This window comes from Drosophila montana, unplaced genomic scaffold (genome assembly GCF_035044405.1).
Source record: "Drosophila montana isolate Dmon_TW-CO22-7 unplaced genomic scaffold, ASM3504440v1 contig_2781_1, whole genome shotgun sequence".
NCBI lineage: Eukaryota > Metazoa > Arthropoda > Insecta > Diptera > Drosophilidae > Drosophila > Drosophila montana.
The window spans coordinates 75729-94953 of NW_026997652.1; the positions used below are offsets into that span (position 1 = coordinate 75729).

The 19225-nt window shown below is 39.8% G+C and overlaps 1 protein-coding gene across 5 annotated transcripts; it reads right to left on the reverse strand.

Annotated features, from left to right (window-relative positions):
• Positions 1-500: 500 nt before the first annotated feature.
• On the reverse strand, positions 501-16089 carry LOC135429990 (myogenesis-regulating glycosidase). Of its 5 annotated transcripts, none has more exons than XM_064684527.1 (6): positions 15604-16089; positions 8268-8404; positions 3511-3679; positions 2696-2779; positions 788-2633; positions 501-720 (listed from the first exon to the last, which is right to left on the reverse strand). In XM_064684527.1, the coding sequence occupies exons 1-6, from the start codon at positions 16000-16002 to the stop codon at positions 584-586; spliced, it is 2772 nt and encodes a 923-aa protein (XP_064540597.1). In that variant the 5' UTR covers positions 16003-16089; the 3' UTR covers positions 501-583. The 5 variants fall into 5 exon arrangements, with proteins under 5 accessions (XP_064540597.1, XP_064540596.1, XP_064540598.1 ...); XM_064684526.1 differs by having other exon boundaries at positions 2696-2791; positions 15604-16087; XM_064684528.1 differs by lacking the exon at positions 15604-16089 and adding an exon at positions 8677-8865 and having other exon boundaries at positions 2696-2791.
• Positions 16090-19225: the final 3136 nt, after the last annotated feature.

The window sequence follows — 19225 nt, forward strand, 5'->3', positions numbered from 1 at the left end:
ACTAAAAATTGTCGTTTATTCGTGTATAAATCTTGTGATTTATAGAAAATATCGGAGTGTATGGAAAGCCTATTTTAAAAAATAAAGGAAGATGTTTTTTTCCGCTCGCCCACCTCTAATTGCACTTAAATTTAACTTTCGAATATCCCAAAATACATTATTCAATTCAAATATTTAACGTTTAATACATTTTCAAAGCTAAGCTAACTTTGGGAATATCGTGTCGCATATCGTGTTTAAAACGACGATAAACTGTGTTTATGTTAAGTTTAAATAACTAATTCGATGCTAATGCATGCAGGGCATAACATAATGTAATTAATACAAATCGAAAACAAAAAAAAATATTTAAAAAAAAAAAGGATTCTAGAAACTAGGCCCAAAATTTGGGCAATATTTGTTTATATGATGTATTTAGTATTATCTATGAGCGTATATATATGTATATATATATATATATATTATATATTGAGATAAGAACAAAAAAAAAAATACAATAATAATACGCAATTAAAATATAATATAACAAGAGATGAGTGTGAACTAGAACTGGAACTGGAACTGGAACTGGAACTGTGGACGCCTAAAAGCGCGTATTGTCGGGCATTTTGCGAAAATAGGCAATCTTGTCCTTGGGCACACGATAGCCGTGCATCCAGCGGCTGCCCTTGCGCAGGGAGCCATCGATGCCATCCTTCCAGACGCCCTGCGGCAAATAAACTGAAAGCGAGAATGCGAGAGAAATCAATTGGAATACTATTGTGGCTTATTGGAAGCTGGAAGTTACCCTCACGCTCCTCGAGACCGGCATCCAAAATGGGCGCCACGATTAGCTCCTCGCCGACGGAGAACTCATCGCTGACAATGAGACAGGCGGGATCATGGGGATCGAGCATCCAGAGTGGACGGACCAGCGGCAGGCCCTCGTTCATCGATGGGCTGAGATATTTCTTGAGCAGCGCTATGACCACCGTCTGGCGCACCTCCTTCAGCTCCTGGGCGACGCGTGTGACCAGCTCGCTGTGGTACTCATCCGGCAGATGGCTGAACTGCATCGCTGGCAAGAATGTGGCCAACTGCAGCCAGCGTATGAAGAGCTCGGCATCTGGCAGCGGCGGCTGTGCCAGCGAATAGAACGATACCATTTTGGTGAGCGGACGCTGCAGCAGATAATCGCCGCCAATGGCGCCGGCCAGCACAAATGGATAGCCGATGACGCCATAATTGAGCACCGCGGCGAGTGTATCCCGCAGACCCTCCCACGTGGCATTCGCCGGCGGCGTGCTCACAAATGTTGGCGGCTTTGGCACCACACTGGCCGTGGAGACGGCCATCAGGCCGGCGCTCTCCAGGCTGCTGGTCAGCATCCGTGCATACATGTCCGGATTGTCCAATGGCTGTCGGCATTGATAGTAATGCGGCAGATTGTAGCCGGTGCCCAAGTCCAAATAGAAACTCTTTACGCCATACTCATCCTTGAGCCGTTGCAGCTTCTCAAGCAGCCAGGGCACCGATGCATTGTTTGTAATGTCCAGGACGCCGGCACTGGAGCTGCTCTTGTAGCGCGTCAGGGCCGGGATGCTGCGCTCCGAGTAGCGCTCATAGATGAGCAGCTTCCGGGCGACCGCATCCTTAAAGTTCGGACTGTCCGTGCTGATGAACGGCTGTATGGTGAAGACGACCTTAAAGCCGCGCCGATGCAGCACATCGATGGTGTCCTTGAGCGTGGGAAAGCGCACGCGATCCACTGTAAAATCGCCAATATTCTCCTGCCAGAACTCATTGATCACAATGTGACCCAGGCCCATGGCAATGGCATTCTCCGAATAGTCACAGATAATTGACTCGTTCAGATTGTCGCGCTGCGCCTGATTGGGTATACGCCAGACTGGCTCCTCCAGCAGCGAATGCAGCTCCGCAATATCCTGCTCGGTCAGGCCGTCCCAGAGGCTCTGCTGTGTCATCAGCATATGCAGGCTGCGCATATCCTCTGTCGTGCAGATCTTATAGTCCAGCTGGGGCAGCGGCGTCAGCCGATTGACGAACGTGAAATCATCGTTGGCCGCCCGCAGACAGAACTGGTTCTCCGTCCGATTGATGCCCAGCTGGAGCGGGGTGCGTTCGCTCACCTGCATCGCGACGCCGATCGAGTTGATGAAGTAGCGCTTGACCGCGTTGCCGAACTGATGCACCTTGTGATCGCCGCTGGCGTAGGGCATAAAGTCGAAGTTCGCATAGCTAAGGGACCACTCCTGGCCCTTGGTGATGCCGCCGCCAAACCACAAGCCATTGTCCCGCTTTAGCTCATAGCAGTCGGTCGGCAACAGGCCCGGCCTCAGGGCCTGCCATTGCAGCGTGTAGCAGCGAAAGACCTGCTTGTCCTCGAAGTTCAAGTGGAGACGGGCAATGCCGTTCCATTCGATGCAGACGCTGCCGTCGCTGCGCCGATGATTCTCCAGGCAGTGGAACGGCGCCGTGTCGCTGTCCAGGGTCACGCCCAGGTGCCCAGATATCACCTCCTTGTCCTCGTGGCTCAGTATGCGAAAGATGCGATCCTTCGAATTGAACTTGATCTTCTGGAAATAGCTTCTGGTCAGCACCTGATGATGGTACGCAATGTACGCATAGCCAATCTGTACGGACGACATTTCATGAGCTCGAAGTTCCGGCTTTTGATTATATCATTTCCACTTACCAGAAAGATGATGATAAAGAACATGATGATCACAAAGATCTTGATCTTGTAGTCCTTCGTCTCGCGCTTCTTTTTCCGTATCAGCTGTGGAAAGGCCTGTCAGCAAATGATCATTAACTAACGCACTTTTAGCTGCATTCCACTTGTCATTCCGAAATGTTGCTCAACATTTTATTAATATTAATCATTTATCATAAATGTTGGCACATTCGGAATGCAGACAATGAAACGCAACTATGTACATATTTATGCGCATTATTCTCTGTTTTACTTAACTTCTTTCTACTTATCCTCTTCTCTCTTCTCTATTTTCTCTGACATCTTCATTCGTCTCAATCATTTCTATTTTTCTTCTAAATTTCTTCAATTTCTCTTGTCATTTCCTTTCTTTTAAGAGTATCTTTCCTTTTGTTGTCATCTTCCTTTGCTTTCTTTTGCTATTTGGTTGGGCTATGCTATTATTTATCTTTCTTTTTCATCTTTCTTTTCTACAATTTCCATTCTTCTGTTCTTTTAATCTGTAGTCTTTCTTCTTCTTTCCTCAGCTTTTTTGAACTCTTTGCTTGTCTTCTCATTCACCTCTCTCTTCTATCTCTGATTTGATATCTCTCTCATCGCATCTCTCTTGTCTCTCATCTCTTCTCTCTTTCATCTCTTCTCTCTCTTCTCTCATCTCATCTCTATCTCTCATCTCTTCTCCCTTATCTCTTCTCTCTCTCCCTCTTTCTCACACTATCTCTTTCAATCTCTCCTCCCCCCTCTCTCTTTCTCTAACTCTCTCTCTCTCTCTCTCTCTCCCTCTCTCTTTGTCTCACCTGCATCTTCTCGCGCAGCAAACTGGCCAACGAGTTGACGCTCGTGATCGAGGCCTGGTTGCTGGCCAAGCTGTGGGTGTCAAAATCGCTGGCCAACATCTCCTTGCTGTTCAGTCGGAGGGCGGGCAGCGGGGCAATCGAGGCGCGTCGGCGGCTACGGAAGCGATCCCTGTCAAAAGTTACAAACAAAGTGAACCGTTAGAGCAATATTAGCCGATAGTCATAAATATCGATAAAGTCATATTTATCGATAACCTCATATATATATATATATATATCGATAGCTGCGTGAGTGCTCAATGTTTATGATCGCGATAACCGTTGTGTGCTCAACCAATCGATCTTCAGCTGTCAAATGTGTGTTCGTGCTGTCTGGCTGTAAATTACGCAGATACAGATACAGATACAGATAAAGACACAGATACGAAAAGACAACAAGCTGGGATACTTTTCAACAAATATTTATGACAATTTTGACAAGCTTTTGTCTCCGTTCCTATCTGAGATGTCTTAATTTAGTGCATAGTAAATAAATTGATATATTGGCAGCTAAACGGCATTAGAAATATTACTGTCGAGAACGAGTTAGTTTCGAACAACTTTAGGTGTTGGCTGATATTTATATATACATACGTATATTTGCGTTCTTATATATTAATTTATTTATTTATTGAGGGCATAAATAACTTGTTTGCCTCTGTTTAATTTAGTTTTTATATTTACTTATCCATATTCTACAAGTGCGTCTCAATTTACAAGCTATATACATATATCTGAGATTCTGCGTCTCTTAAGCCATGGATTCATCTGGTTGTAATAAACTATGAGTTTGGCTGGTCGACTGGAAGATACCCTTTCATTTATAAACAAAAGTGCAGATACACTGCATTAGTATATGCAACGGCTGTGCTGCCCTAGTTCCACACTTTTTTTGGGATATCGACTCTTACTTAACTAAGAACCCTGTAGATCGATATTCATAAAATTTTCAGGGCGTAAATATGGAATACAAAAGTATGTACATGCCAAAGCGCAACGCTCTGCCTTTAAAAATGGGTTCCTTTTCCCAATTTATTGGGGGTCTTGGGAAAAGTATCCAAAAATTGAAATGCCCTCAATCTGTAGATATTTCACAAGAGCCTACATACCAATTTTGATGCATCTAACTCATATAGTTTTCGAGCTATGCTTGAAAAGCCAAACTTCACAATCGATATTTATCGATATTACGAACTTAAGAGGAGCTATCGATAAAAACGATAAGTTTCCGCGATCGTTGCGTTTACACCGACAGGCAAACCAAGCAGCTCGTCGTTCTAATCAAATACTTCCTTTTTTTGTCAATGGGTTCAGGTTATAAAAAAACGTTGTATACCAGGAATTGGTTGCGACGCCTTGCGATTAAGAATATGATTAGCGATGGTTGGGAATATATTTTTATCGCTTATCTGGCACGCGTACAAAAAGCCCGAAGAACTCTTACCCAGTATATGGGACGGGCGTACGAGAGTTGCAAGATTTGTGACAATTGACTGACCCATTTTATGAGTTGTTGTAAATGCTGCTAGTGGCCTATCTAGAGCCAAGACAGTAGCGTGAATCGGGATCGAGCCCTGATATAAAATATGACTCGTTCTATTCAAGTATGTAAGTATATATTAATATGTTATAAAATACATACATATATTTATTTATACAATTTGTATAGGCGCCGCTTTCGGTGCGATAAGGCCGCCTCTGGGGGCCATTAATGAACTTTGTTTCAGCACAAAATCAGCACGAATTACAGCTAAAAGATGTAGATACCTGAGCGCACACATAGATACGTAGATACATGGCATTTATATGCATAAATATGCATTTTATATGCAATATTTTACCTGTATCTGTATCTAAAATGACAATGTGCCTGGCTTTGGGGCGGCGAGTTATGCGCGTTCGTCTTATCACCTCTAATCACAATTATCTACTGAGCTTTCGAGACTTAAAGATACAGATACAGATACAGACACAGAGACAGTTATAGCAACAGCTACAGCCTGAGCAGCCGATACAACAGATGCTACTGATACATACATACATATAAACACAATGAGTTGATATGTTAATACATATATACACTCAGTCACTGTGGCAATCAACAGACTTTTCACAAACAACAACATCAACAAAAAGTCGTCATGATTTCTGCTGCCTGTGCATCTGCCTTTTGATTTACTTATCAACAACGAGCGAGATTTTGCCCTCACCCTCCACCCGTCACTCGCCGACATCGCCGTCGCCTCTGCAATTACATTAATTCGCTTAAACTGCAAAATTACTCTCTCTCTCACACACACACACCTACGCTTTTCTCCGAAAAAGCTTGAGCTCTGTCGCCAGCCTCCGCGCAGGGGTTGAAAGCGCAAGCGCAGCGTTTGCTCTGTTAACGGCGCAGTGTGTTAACAGAGCTGTTAACTGATTTCGCTTAACATATTATGTTAAACCTTTTTAATGCTCTGCTACGCGAATATATTTGCACATGTTTTCGCCGCTTTTGAAGCTGGAGACTTGAAATTTGAAATATACGCTGAGTGTGTATTCGTGGCAGACAAGGCGTTGCAATGCTGACGGCTAGACTTCTAGGTTAGCTTTAAAAAAATAAAACAATTAAAGCTTAAAAAACTTAAAAAAAAAACATCTGTAGACAGCATAGCAAAAATAGCTGAAAGAAATTGAAAGCTTTTAAAAGTGTATAAGAAACTGAGAGCCTCATAAACTTAGCTAACAATGGGTCTATTCATTTGGAACGCAAGACCAAAAATGGCGGCCAATCGTTGTGATCGATAAACATGAAATAAATTAATCGATCGGCGATTGAGTATGGAATGCGCCGCCGAGTCTGTGTAATTCCCAGCTGTACTTATTAAAAATATTATTATTATTTTTTTATGATTATTATTATCATTATCTTCACTTGTTATTATTATTATCATTATTAATATTATTTTCATTATTATAATGATAGTATATATTATTCAAAAGGTGAAGAAAGATCACAGATTTAAAAAAAAAAAACTTAAAATAAACAGACAGTCTGTGTTAGCAGTCTTCTGACACTATTTACCCAACTTAATCTTTTGTTGCACATTGCGATTTTCGACTAGAGTACAGGGTATCTAATCATTAAGCACTTAAAGGCTGCGTTGTCACCTGTTTCACATTTAATTGCAGCTTTTCTCAGCCATAAATAACTGGCTCGACGCATTAATTTGGCTCAAAAAAGAAAAAATACAAACACCAAAAACTACCAAAGCTAATTGCACGTTTATAAACAGCAATTTTCGATAATTGACAAAACAAAGTTGAAGCCGAACGAGCCAAAGTTGGTTCCTAACTGTAACTAAAGATCCGTGCAATTTAATTTTTAACCGTGAAGCGATCAACTGAAGCTGAAATGTGGAAACGCTTCAAAGCTGGAATGTTGGGAATGGCACGTTCCCAATTACCCGTTCCCCGTTTCCCGGTTCCCGTCCCGATGCCCTTGCCCACAATTAAATGTGATTGGCAAATGGCGTGTTGTTAATGTTGTTAAACAAAAAAAGTCAAATCCAAATTAATTAATTTAATTGCAGCCTGAACTTTGGCATGAGACAAGCAATGAGTACGTGATGCCATATTCAGCAATTCAGTGCTGCCAGATAGTTACACTTTGAAATGGGGAACATTTCAATTACAGGGTATGCCAAGTGTGGAAGTTGTTCAGCGACTGCTTTTACAGAGCATTATTAACTGTAAGATACCCTGCACGAAGTCGTAAGGTATCTTAATCTATCTATAACATGCAAAAACCAAATTCTATTTACGTTTAACTCAACTGATGGAGGTTGAAATACCCTGTACGGACTACTTCAATATTGAAATCGTTTGATTGAATTTCGTGGATTACTCTGGAGAAGGCCGCTGAATGGTTATTATACAATTGCGTATAGACAAATATTTCTTCAAACTTCAACCGAGAGTATTCAACTTAAAAATACCCTGTACAAATTGTATGAGGTGTGTTACATGATATGCCTTAGCTGTTCTTAAGCATATATCTACAGTTAGCACAAAGCTTACGCTTATTTTAGCACTTTGCGCGACTTTACGATACCCTGTACAAATCTTTTACTTTTTAAAGGCTATGATGTACTCTCTTATGTGACCTTAAATTGTCAATTCATCTGATTGTTATGTTAAAGTACAAATCTTTTGCCATTTTATGAAAACTTTTGGATCTTAAATACCCTGTGCTCTTTTGTTAGCTAAGCTATCCATCAAATATACTCTGCAATTGGCTTCACATTTTATTTATTGCATATTTACAGCAACAGTCAACGCGCGTGCCGAGCGTTTTTAACACAATTATACCCTCAATCAAGGCCTTGTCTTGATTTGCGGTAATGCGTTACATATACCCTGTAATTCACTATACAGTATTCAGTATTCACATTGTGTGTGGGAAACAGTATAAAAAACCTCAGCTCGTGCCAATAAACTGTGAAAGTATACAGTTACAGGGTATCTGGCAGTCCAGCATGAGGCAACAACTGATTAATGCGTTCATAACAATGGCCAATTAACACTAGCTTGTGAACTGTTATTGAAAAAACATAAAGCAGGTGACAAAAATGATCAGAGATCGCAGTTAAATAATATGGAAATATATATGGAAATATTTATGGAAATATTTATGGAAAATAGTTTATGCGAATGATATTCGAGAGGGGACTTACCTATGGACGGGTTTCTTGGCATTTCCAAATTCATCGCTGCTGTCATCGTCCTCCTGCTTGGCATTGTCATTCGCTTTGGGAACCACCATGATCGTTGTGGGCGTGCCCATGCTGGAGGCTGAGGCATCGTCGACCATCTGTAAATAAGTCACAAAGTTCGATTTAAGCGAAGATATATATAGTTTTTGTATTTATTTGAAGATGTTTCGTGTGCTTTGTTTTCGTTTTGGTTTTGTTCTCGGCTGGCGGCAGCGGCGCAACGCGGCGTATGCGCAATTTGTAATGCATATTTATAAGACGCAGTCAGTGTGCCCGTTTCCTGACTGCAAACTGGTTTCGGCCAGCCGTAAGCCCCTATGGTTCAGTTCAGTTCGGCTCTGACTGGCATCGGGCCATATTAAGTACCTGCCTTGACCGCAATTAGCCGCTGCGCCTCGTCCTGGCGCGCCTCCTGCTGCACGTTGGCCAGCGCGAAGCGGCCGCTCTGGCTGGGCGAGCTCATCGCCAGTAAGGAGAGCAACAATTCCTGGTCCCGACCAGTCCGATGCCCAACAGATCTGCGAGTCCGGAGCTCGAACCGTCGTCTGCTGCCTTTGCCGGCCGCTTGATAATTGCTCGAATATTAGAAATGACGAGGGCTTTGCTTCCCATCTGCTATCTGTGCGTGTGTGTGTGCGTGCTCGTGTGTATACATATGTGTGTGTGTGTGTGTGTATTGGTATGTGCTTGTTTAATCGCTCGACGTCGCGCTTCATGGCGACTGCGAGCACTCGTTCCTGAGTGATTAATTACGAAGCTTCGGCTTCGCATTTCTCACAATTTCATTGAGACTCTTGCGACGCCGCTCACGGTGCGAGGGCAGTTCCATGAATTACGCACATACGAATTTCCAGATGTAGTTAAGCGAGATTTATAGCAAAATTTAGTTAAATTGCTGTTATCGTTATATCCCAAACAAGCTGACAATAGCTTAGAATGGTCTACATTTACTAAACAGACAGAAGAAAGCAACTCCGACTCCATAAAATTCATTTCCATTTTTCCATTTTTATTTTTAACCGATCGAACAGATGAGTCACAACCACTGTGAACGTCTATGTAAACAAATCTTGGAAACTACAAAAGCAGTAGACAAAAATAAATATTTTAGTGTTTCGGTTTTCGGTTCGTACCAACAGCTCGCCCTAACCGTCGATTCCTATTAACACAAATTAATAGTCAGGCTCGGGCTCGAGCCTTGGTACCTTGCATTGCCAGCTTTCCTTTACAGAACAATAACAATAACCATATTTTAGATACTCCCCGCCCCCAAAAGGCGTTGGCAAACCTAGCTGTTCACACAAAACAAAATTTACTCTTCACTTTGTGAACAGGTACATACGACCTTACAAACATGCATGCATATATACATACATACATACATACATACATACATACATACACACAAATGCGTACCCACACATACATACTAACATAAACACAGAGAAGGAAGTTAATAAATTTGACAACACACTTTTTTTACACAACACTTATAATCAAAGCATGAAAATCTGTTGGACCTACTCGAATTCTTGAGAATCGCATAGTAGGGCGATTTACGTTTGAAGTCATTTTCAGCGCAACGAGTAGAGTTATCAAATGAGTAACGTGCATACACACTTAGGCACAAACATACATACATATACATGAATACATATTGACATACATACATTCATGCATACGTACTTAAATACAAACTGTAATATACATACATGCGTTCACTTATGTGATACCTTCTCCAAACTACAATATATCGCTCAAAATCGATTATGCGTCTTTCTTTGTCGAGAGCGTATACACAGCTAAAGATTATTTTACTTTTTGGCTAAAATTTAAAGAACATGAATTGTGGAGCCTTGAGCTTTGGTATTTACACACATGCTAAATTTATGCCCTAAAATTTTCATAATGCTCGGATTATAAGAAAGGAAGGTGTTAAAGAATATATTGCCCTATAACTTAGGGCTTGGGAAAGACGCACAACCGCTGCGTACATGAATAAATGAAGCACTCTTAACTAGATGTCTTGCAGAATCGATTACTTTATTTCCGTGCTTAGTTTGTGACGCATTCGTAAACGTTTCACTGGCTTTGCCTTGGGCGTCGACAAAACTATTCGAATTAATTTTTGCTAAAGTTAAAATCGATAGGGCCTTCAAGTCTGCCTAAGACAAACAGACAAGCGCTATTCACAACGCTATTAAGGGTCTAGGTTTAGATTCGATTTTTGTGTGTATATCCATATATATCAATACTTCTTTGACCACACTCGCAGCTCTGGTTTTGGTTTTGATATGTGCCGAGAAATTGCCGTGACAGACTCGTAAATTAGTCAAGGCGGCATGCTTCATAATTATGGCCGACTAGATTTAGCATTTAATCTTAACTACTTCCCATAAATTACAGTCTATCGGCTTTGGGTCTCCCCATGGTTGCCCGGCTGTCCCATACACATAAATCATATTGGCCCTCAGCCATGGACACGACTCGCAGACTATACGAAGCTGATCACTGAGCCATCGAGAAAAGTCCTCAGAGGAAAAATTTTGACTTGTGTCTATATAGCGAGTTACCCCGGCCTTCCCCGTGGAACGTTTACAATGAATTCTCTCAAAGATCTTTACAAATGAGTTTTAAACCGGACGGTAAACTAAAAACTTTCATACAATCGTTTCCCGACTCGGCTGTGGCTACTGATCACGAACATATATGTACATATGTAATTTATTGAATTGGAGCCGATTCCTTAGGCTAGTTTATAGGCTTAGTGGATTTATTTATTTCTTTCTTTCTTATTAGCATATTTCAAGAAAATATCGATTTGGAATATTCCGATATATCAAGCCATTTAATTGTTTCTTTGCGCTTCTATACGATAAAAGTAATCGATGTTTATGCGCAACTCCCATCACTATCATCCTAGTAGGCTTTGCTCCCCTCTAATTCCAAAGGTCTAACTGTGCTGTGCAGCTGCTTTTCTTCTCAGTCGGCTTTGACTTCTCGTCCGGAGCGGACCAGATTTGTTTGCCCATTTTATTTTGCGTTTAAATTTTTGTTTGAATTGAAGATTTCAGTCAGTATTATATTGCAGTATTTCTCTCAAAGTACTTCGAAGACCATGTTCGAAAACTCGCAAAAGAAAATAATACTTTTTTTTTATATATTTTCTTTATCAACACTGGGTTGAACAAATCGTGGCTTATTTTTATTCAGCGTTTGAAAATTGGAATCTAAAATGGGTTCGAAATGCTTTAATTCGCTTAAATTTCAACAATATCCATCCGTAGCTATTTGATTTGAAGTCTTCGAAGAAGCCTTCTTCAATGAATTTTAAATGCGCTGCGGTTTGCTGAAAAGCTTTATGAAGACTATATGATATCATTTTAATTTTTTGTTTGCTGAATTTTTCTGCACTCGATAATTATATAATAATCAAGACTCTGTTTAAGGTATTTTGTTAAATTAATTACAATATTTCTTTAAAAGTACTCGACGACCATGAGAGAGAAGTTATGCGATAATAAGCATTCTTCTTTTTTACTTATCGTTTCGCAACATTTTTGTTTTCCCTTGTCTTTTGCAACACTGGTCAACCAGATCAGGACAAGCTTACGTTAAGGGTTTGACAGTTGACAGGCTGCTTTAACGTCTCAGCTAAAGCAGGTAAATCTTCTTTTTATTTCAATTATTTCTTCAAATCATTTTTTAACTGCTCTGCAAATACCTGACCTCAGGTACTCAGCAGCAGTATTTTTCTTTCTGAAAATATATTTTAACTTCAATAATTCTTTAAAGTTTTTGACTCGTAAAAGAATATACAAATATTATTTTTAATATTTACCGTTGTATAATATTTACTTTCCCCTTGCCCTTTTCAACACTGTGTTTACCAAATAGTGTTATGCTTAGGTTAAGGGTTGGATAATTGGAATATAAATGTTTTGATTAGACTTAACTTCAAGCTAACTGCTTTAAAGCCTTAGAGCTGGTATAAAAGTGTTCTCCATGCAGACAATTTATTTGAACAATATTTTACTATTATTTAATTATTCGTCAACAATTCAACTGTCTTTAAACAACATTTTCTTAAAAGGCTTAAAAATTGACATCGAAATGTTTTGATTATCCTAAACTTTTTTTAAGGTCTAAAAATTCAAATGTAAAAAACGTTGATCGTCGTTTATTTCGGTGGCTTCCATGCGCAGTCGAATGTCGATCTGCTTTGTTTTGTTTTATTTTATTTTTAACTATTTCTTTTGCTTTTATTATATTTCTCTCAAAGTGCTCGAAGACAATTTGTAAAAGCTCTTTATAGAGAATATACCATTGTTTTTTTTCTTTTTCATTTTTACTAGATTTGGTTTGGTGTTTAAATAAGATTTTAGATATTTCTTACCCAACTACGACATATTTTTCTCAAAATACTCGATGACAATGTGCTCGTTGGGGAATATACGAATATACGCGAAAGAGAATTTATTATTTTGTAAAATTGTGTACGAATACTTGCAAAGGAATATACTTATGTATTAGATATTTGCCGCATTGCAATACTTTTCATTTTCCCTTTTCTTTTCCAACACTGTGACTTGACTAAGTGCGATAGAATGCGAAGGATATACTGTTATTTTTTTAAAATATATTTATCGTATTGCAATAATTCTCTAGAAGTACTCAATGACAAATTATAAATATGAAAATAGTACGAATCTCGTGTGATTATTTCAAATATTTGCTATATTGCAATATTTCTCACTTTTTCTTTCCTTTTGAAGACTGTTTTGAAAATGTGCGATAGATCGAAAAATAATATATATACATATATGTTTTATTTGTTTAATTATGTAATTCTCTCAAAGTACTCTATGAAAATGTGCAGACTCGAAAGAGAATATATCTTTAAAAGATTCTTTTACAAAATTATTGTTATAAATATTTTCTGTATTTCAATACTTGTCATTTCTTCTTTTTCTTTTTCAACACTGCGTTTACTATGTAGAAAGACTCCTATTGGAATACTTATCTTTCTCACTTCTCTTTTCAATCGGCGATAATGGGATTACTAGAACTAGAGGATAAGTAAAATATATATGTAAATTGGAACAGAACTCAAGTTTTCAGTGAGGTATGTAGATAAAGACTTCAGTTCTACACAAAAGTATTGCAGTTGCTTTAGGCGCGATTCGCAATTCAACAAATATGTTGTTTACTTTAGGGCTGAACCAATATTAAATCGATTAGTTTAAGTGAAAAGAAGGTAACTTTTATTGTTAGTGCAAGTGGGTATCAAAAATTGCCTAAAAAGTTTAGCAGAAAGAGATGCACAAGGAAAAGCAAAAGAAAGAATTTCAAGCGAATAGAGTTCGATATATAGACGATATAATCATGTTAAATCTCAAACGAAAGATCAAAAAAAGGAAAAGAACCAGCTAAGCACATTTCGATATATCCCTTTTCTCGATTTGCCACACCCTCTATTGTGGGCGCAGGCAATATATTTTTTGGTCAGTCCAAAGAAGATGGATCAATAGTCTATGTAGATCCAAATTTGATCATTCTCTTCAACAGCTCTTCAACTGTGGCAGATATTTATATTCCCGATTTGCCGCTTAAATATCCAACAGGGAATACACATGACTTTCTCTGCCAAGTTTAGGATCTTTAACCAACGAGTATAATAAATGTTTTTATTTATTGTAATCTCGAAATGATAAAGGCGGTATTTATTTTTTATGGATACAACGCGCAGTTTCGACCTGGTTTTTGGTCTGTTTGCCGTGTTGCACAGTGTTATTAGCGTAATGCAATATGCGCCAGCCAGTGTATACATATACCCTGCTGCAGACTTGTATAGCGGGTATGCGCGACTGCGGTTCAATTTTGTTCACAATGCTAAAACAGCTTAAAGTATAAAGCTGACAGATTAAAATATATATAGAGAAATCGATCTTTTCGATAGATACATGAATATATATTTAAGTATATGAAGAGAGGGCAAAGTTTTTTAGTTACCCATTTTATTTCATTTTTCTGGCGTCAAATATTAAAGATCAATTCGGAGAGATTTCTTAAAAGTTTCCTTGTCCCTGGTTCGGTCAAGACTTATGAAACTGGCCCAGTTCAAGGTTCGGCTCGTTATAACACAAATAAAGCAATTTAGGGTCTGAACCGGCGTGTTCTAGCTTATACGAATTTGAATGAATAACAGGCAATGTTTATTTACAGAAAATAAATCAACATTTATTGCATATGCTATAAAAAGATAGGCTGAAAATCAAACATGCTCATGTAGGTCATGTATGACATTTCTATTTGTTATATTTATTATAATTTTATTTGCATGCAAATTTAATAGTTGTTGAAGAATATCTAGCAAATATGCAAAATATAAGACCCAATCTTATTATATAGATTCTCAGCTATTTCACTTTATGGATAACTCCACTCTTTATAAGTAGACTCTTGCTATAGACAAACGTTTGGTTGAGATACTTGGGCACTGAAAGTTTCAAACAGATCGGACTATAGACACCGAAGTTAATCAAGACGGCATTTGCCAAAGTCGAGGGGACAAAGGCAAGAAGAAGCACGACAAAAATGAGAAGTATAGACAACTTGACGCTGGGTGCAGGGTATCTGAAATTGAATTTCAGTCTTAATATGAAGCGCTGCCAGACACTGGGTATCTAGCAAGTCGTATACCAGACCAGATGTCCGAACCGCAGAATATTTGCAATTCACATTAATTACATTTGAAGTGTAAACATGAGAAATAAAATGGCAAAGAAAACGGATGAGAGAAGCACAACCGCAATAATCATATTAGAATAGATCGATGATGGCGATAAGAAATGATGACGATGACGATGATGACGATGACGATGAGGAGAATGATAATGATGACAATGATGAGCAGAATGATGACGATGATGATGACACATGATACGAGATGTTTAGGGACTTTTTTGACGGGCGGAGGAAAAAAAAAACCAAAACTTTGACAGCAAACCGATCTCAGCTGAAATATTTGACATCAAGTTTTTTAGTTTATGTTAATAAGCGTGTAATTTGCACACACACACTCGCACACACGCACACACACACACACTGCAGAGATAACAGTTCGCTTAATGAGCTTTTTATTGTTATTTATTTGGTTTTTTTTGCTTGCTGTTTTTGAGTGCAAAACTCGTTTCCAGACTCGAAAATGAGTCTTTAGCTTCACACTCGGCAGCCCCCCGACCAGCCTCTTAAGCAGCCAGCCCCCCCCCCACCCCCCCCCCCTGCCCCTACTCACACTCTCCGTTTGGCTCTCCTCGTGCAGCGCCTCCTGCGCCTGCATCTGATGCCGCAAACGCAATGCCTCTAAATCCAGCGAATTAATGCCTTGCGGCAGAGATATGGAATTGCGACGCAGTCCCGGCCCAAAGTGATCCCGTTCCCGCTCCCGATCCCGCTCCGTTGGCGGCATGGGCGTGCCCGAGTTAAGGGAACATATCTCCGGAGCGGGACGCTCATTGAGCACCAGCAGATGCGGCAGCTCCACATTGCGTCGCTGTCCCAGCGATTGTTTGCGCACGGGCAGCAGCTTTGCCTGCGCCTCATCCTCCTCCGCCTCATCCTGCTCGTCCGCATAGGGCAGCGCCTGAGCCTGCCCGTTGAGCGCCTGCGCGGCACGCAGCGGCGTCTGTGGCATGCTCCTTAACCAGGTTCACACGCGCGATATATACTTATATATATATGTATATATATATATATGCACACGTCGAACACGGGGCTTATGTACGTGTGCACGCGAACGCGTCCAGGTTGCGACTCGCGGCCAAATCGCATGCCAGTCTATCCCCCCCCCCCCCCCCCCTGCCCCACTGCCTTCCTCGCAAGCGTTGAGAGCGCGACGTTGAGCTCAGCAGCTGAGCAGAAGGGAGTTGTCTCTGGGCTAGGGGTGAGGGGTGAGTGGTGAGGGGTGATTGGTGAGGAGGAGGGGGAAGGGGAAGGGGCCATAAAGCCGCCGTCGATTGTGTCGCAGCGTGTGTTTGACTTTAATCAACGCTCGCTGCTGTGCTTATCATCATCATTATCATGAACATTATCATCGCATTCGCTGTGGCGATTATCGGCATTGGCACTGATTACGCATACGACGCGTTGTACGCATCGCTTTTAACTGGGCCGAGCCGTGTTTAATAATCTGTTTATTTGCCATGTTCATATTGATTCACTTAATTAAATTCCTCTATTTCTTTTTTTTTGTTTTTTTTTTTTGTATGGTTTTTTGGCCACTCAAAAAATAAACATGTGCTGATCGCTTTTTCCTTTCAGAATTTGCACAGCTAATTAGTTGACAATATCTCTCGCGCGCTCTCTCTCTCTCTCTCTCTCTTGTATTGTCCGCACACTTTCTCTCTCTCTTTCTCTCAATTTGCGTCTCGGGTCTGGTCTGCTATCAGTGGCTATAAAGCGCTTAATCAACGTCTAGCTAATCGCAACAATTGATCAAATATTGGTAACAAGCGTCAAAAGCGTATGGGTTTTCTTCTCTTTACAATCGATACCCTATACAGGTTACATCTAGGCATACGATATTTTTGCATATATTGCATTTCTAGAAGGGAGGAAGAGAATGCAAGAGAGTCAATTGGAGTTCGAGTGTGAGCAGCGATAAAGTTTGCTAAGTTTCCAACTCAAATTCCTAATAAATATTAACAATCAAAACATGAAAGTATCTAGCTCTTACTTGAATTCATGAGAATCGCATAGAAGAGCCTTTAAAAATACGTTTTTAAGTCATGCTGCGCAGCAGGAACAGACCACGTTCGTTTGTCATACACATATGCATACAAGCACTCACACATACATACATAGAAACTTACATACATACATACATACATACATATGTACATTCATCCATATATACATACATACATGCCTACATACATTCATACATTCATACATACATACATACATATATACATACATACATTCATACATACATTCATACATACATACATACATTCATACATTCATACAGACATACATACATACATACATACATACCCATACTTACATAATTACAGAGAAGTAAGTTTATAAATTTGTCAACACAATTTTTTTACACAACACTTATAATGCAAGCATGAAAATCTGTAGGACCTACTTGAATTCTTGAGAATCGCATAGTACGGCGAGTTACGTTTGATGTAATTTTAAGCGCAGCGGGTAGAGTTCTCAAAGGAATCATATGCATATACATTTGTAGACACATACATACATGCATACATACATACACACATACATACATACAGACATAAATACACACATAGATACACACATACATGCAGACATACATGCAGGCATACATGCATGCATACATTGCTGCGGGGCTGTTATTAAAAAAAATTATAAGCGAACATACCTACATACATAAATAGATATGTGCATACATATATGAATGCAAAAGTAGACTATACTGAATGCTCTTACTTTGAGTATATTAAATAACTACAGCTAAAAAAAGAACAACTTTCTAGTTATTACGGTTGTGCTTTGATTACCAATTAATCAAATACTTAATTAAACTCATATTAAGAAATGTTGATGTTTTCGTTTATTGTTACCAATTATAAACAACAATCAAATAAAAATACCAAAAAAGTTAGCAGGTTGCCAGCATAGCTATTCAAAGAATATGCCGGTTCCATTATAACCAAACTTTGCTAGACTTTGCATACAGCATGTTCCCATTTCAAAGCTTAAACTGGTTGAGAATCACAAGCGTCAAGCCATGAACAAAGCAAAGCAAGCAAAAGCTGGATTTATTTGGTATTTAAACAATCGATTCATGGTTGATAACAAATTGAAAATCCAATTCCAAACTTGTGCGGTTCGGGCTTATATCATTTTGTTTAAATTTAAAGGGTATGCAAAGTGCGACTAATTTCCAAAATACAATCAATTGGACATATGTACATATATTAGGCCACGAACATGTGTTGCCCATAGGCCAACATCATGGCAGCACGAGAGCGGCCCGTACCCCTCTGCACACCCCTTCTGCTCACCCACGACCAGTCAACCAGCCGGCGATAAGTTGATTAGCTGTATAGGCCAATCGAGGGCCACAATAAAACTCATTCGCAATATTATGCCCATAAATTTTGAATCAGCTCTTCACACTGCCAACTGAAATGAATTGGATTGGAAATCGATTCGCATACGAAATGAGGGCCCCGTACGTGGATACGTGATGGGCGCGGGTCAGTATGCAATGCGTTAATACGAACACGAGCAAGTCGTGTCGAGTGAGACGTGAGGCGGCACGAATGTCACGAGAGTAAGCACGACACGCGCTCAGCCAAAGCCACAAAACTGTTGGTAAATTGTGATGCAATGCTTTCTCTTTCACTGGCTCTCGCTGTCTCTCTCTCTCTCTGCCTCCCTCTCTATCTACTCTCACTCTCTCTCTTTCTTTTTTGTGGGGGTCAACCACAAGTCGTGCACGAAATTTCCAATTGCACGCAGCTGTTGGCGATTGTTTACGACTGTTTAATTTGGCCCAGTTAATTGATTTATGCATGTGTTAACGTTAAAACAAATGCCAAAATATGCATACCCTAGAAATCTTTGCTTATTCCATTAAACAACTTAAGATCTCAACTAACAAAGAAAACAGGCAGAAGAAAGTTTACGAATGGAAGAACAAAAATAACAGCAAGAGCGTTCTAGTCGCAAACATTCTAGTAGAATGTTTACGAATGGAAGAACATAAAGAATACAAAAATAATATTAAGATTTATCTGCTATATATATAAATGGTAACTTGAATAACTCGGGTGCTTACAGTTCAAACGTTATGAATTTTTCAGGGATCGAATATGATTGCCATTTATATGCATATACCAAAGGACAAGACTTTACCT

What these genes read in the sequence shown, in the direction of transcription:
- LOC135429990 (XM_064684526.1), bottom strand. Translation starts at nt 16,002, where the DNA reads ATGCCACAGACGCCGCTGCGTGCCGCGCAGGCGCTCAACGGGCAGGCT. An exon ending in AGGAGAGCCAAACGGAGAGT is followed by an intron (nt 8,405 to 15,603) that starts GTGAGTAGGGGC and finishes ACTTATTTACAG; the next exon opens with ATGGTCGACGATGCCTCAGC. An exon ending in CGGTCTCGAGGAGCGTGAGG is followed by an intron (nt 721 to 787) that starts GTAACTTCCAGC and finishes TCTCGCTTTCAG; the next exon opens with TTTATTTGCCGCAGGGCGTC.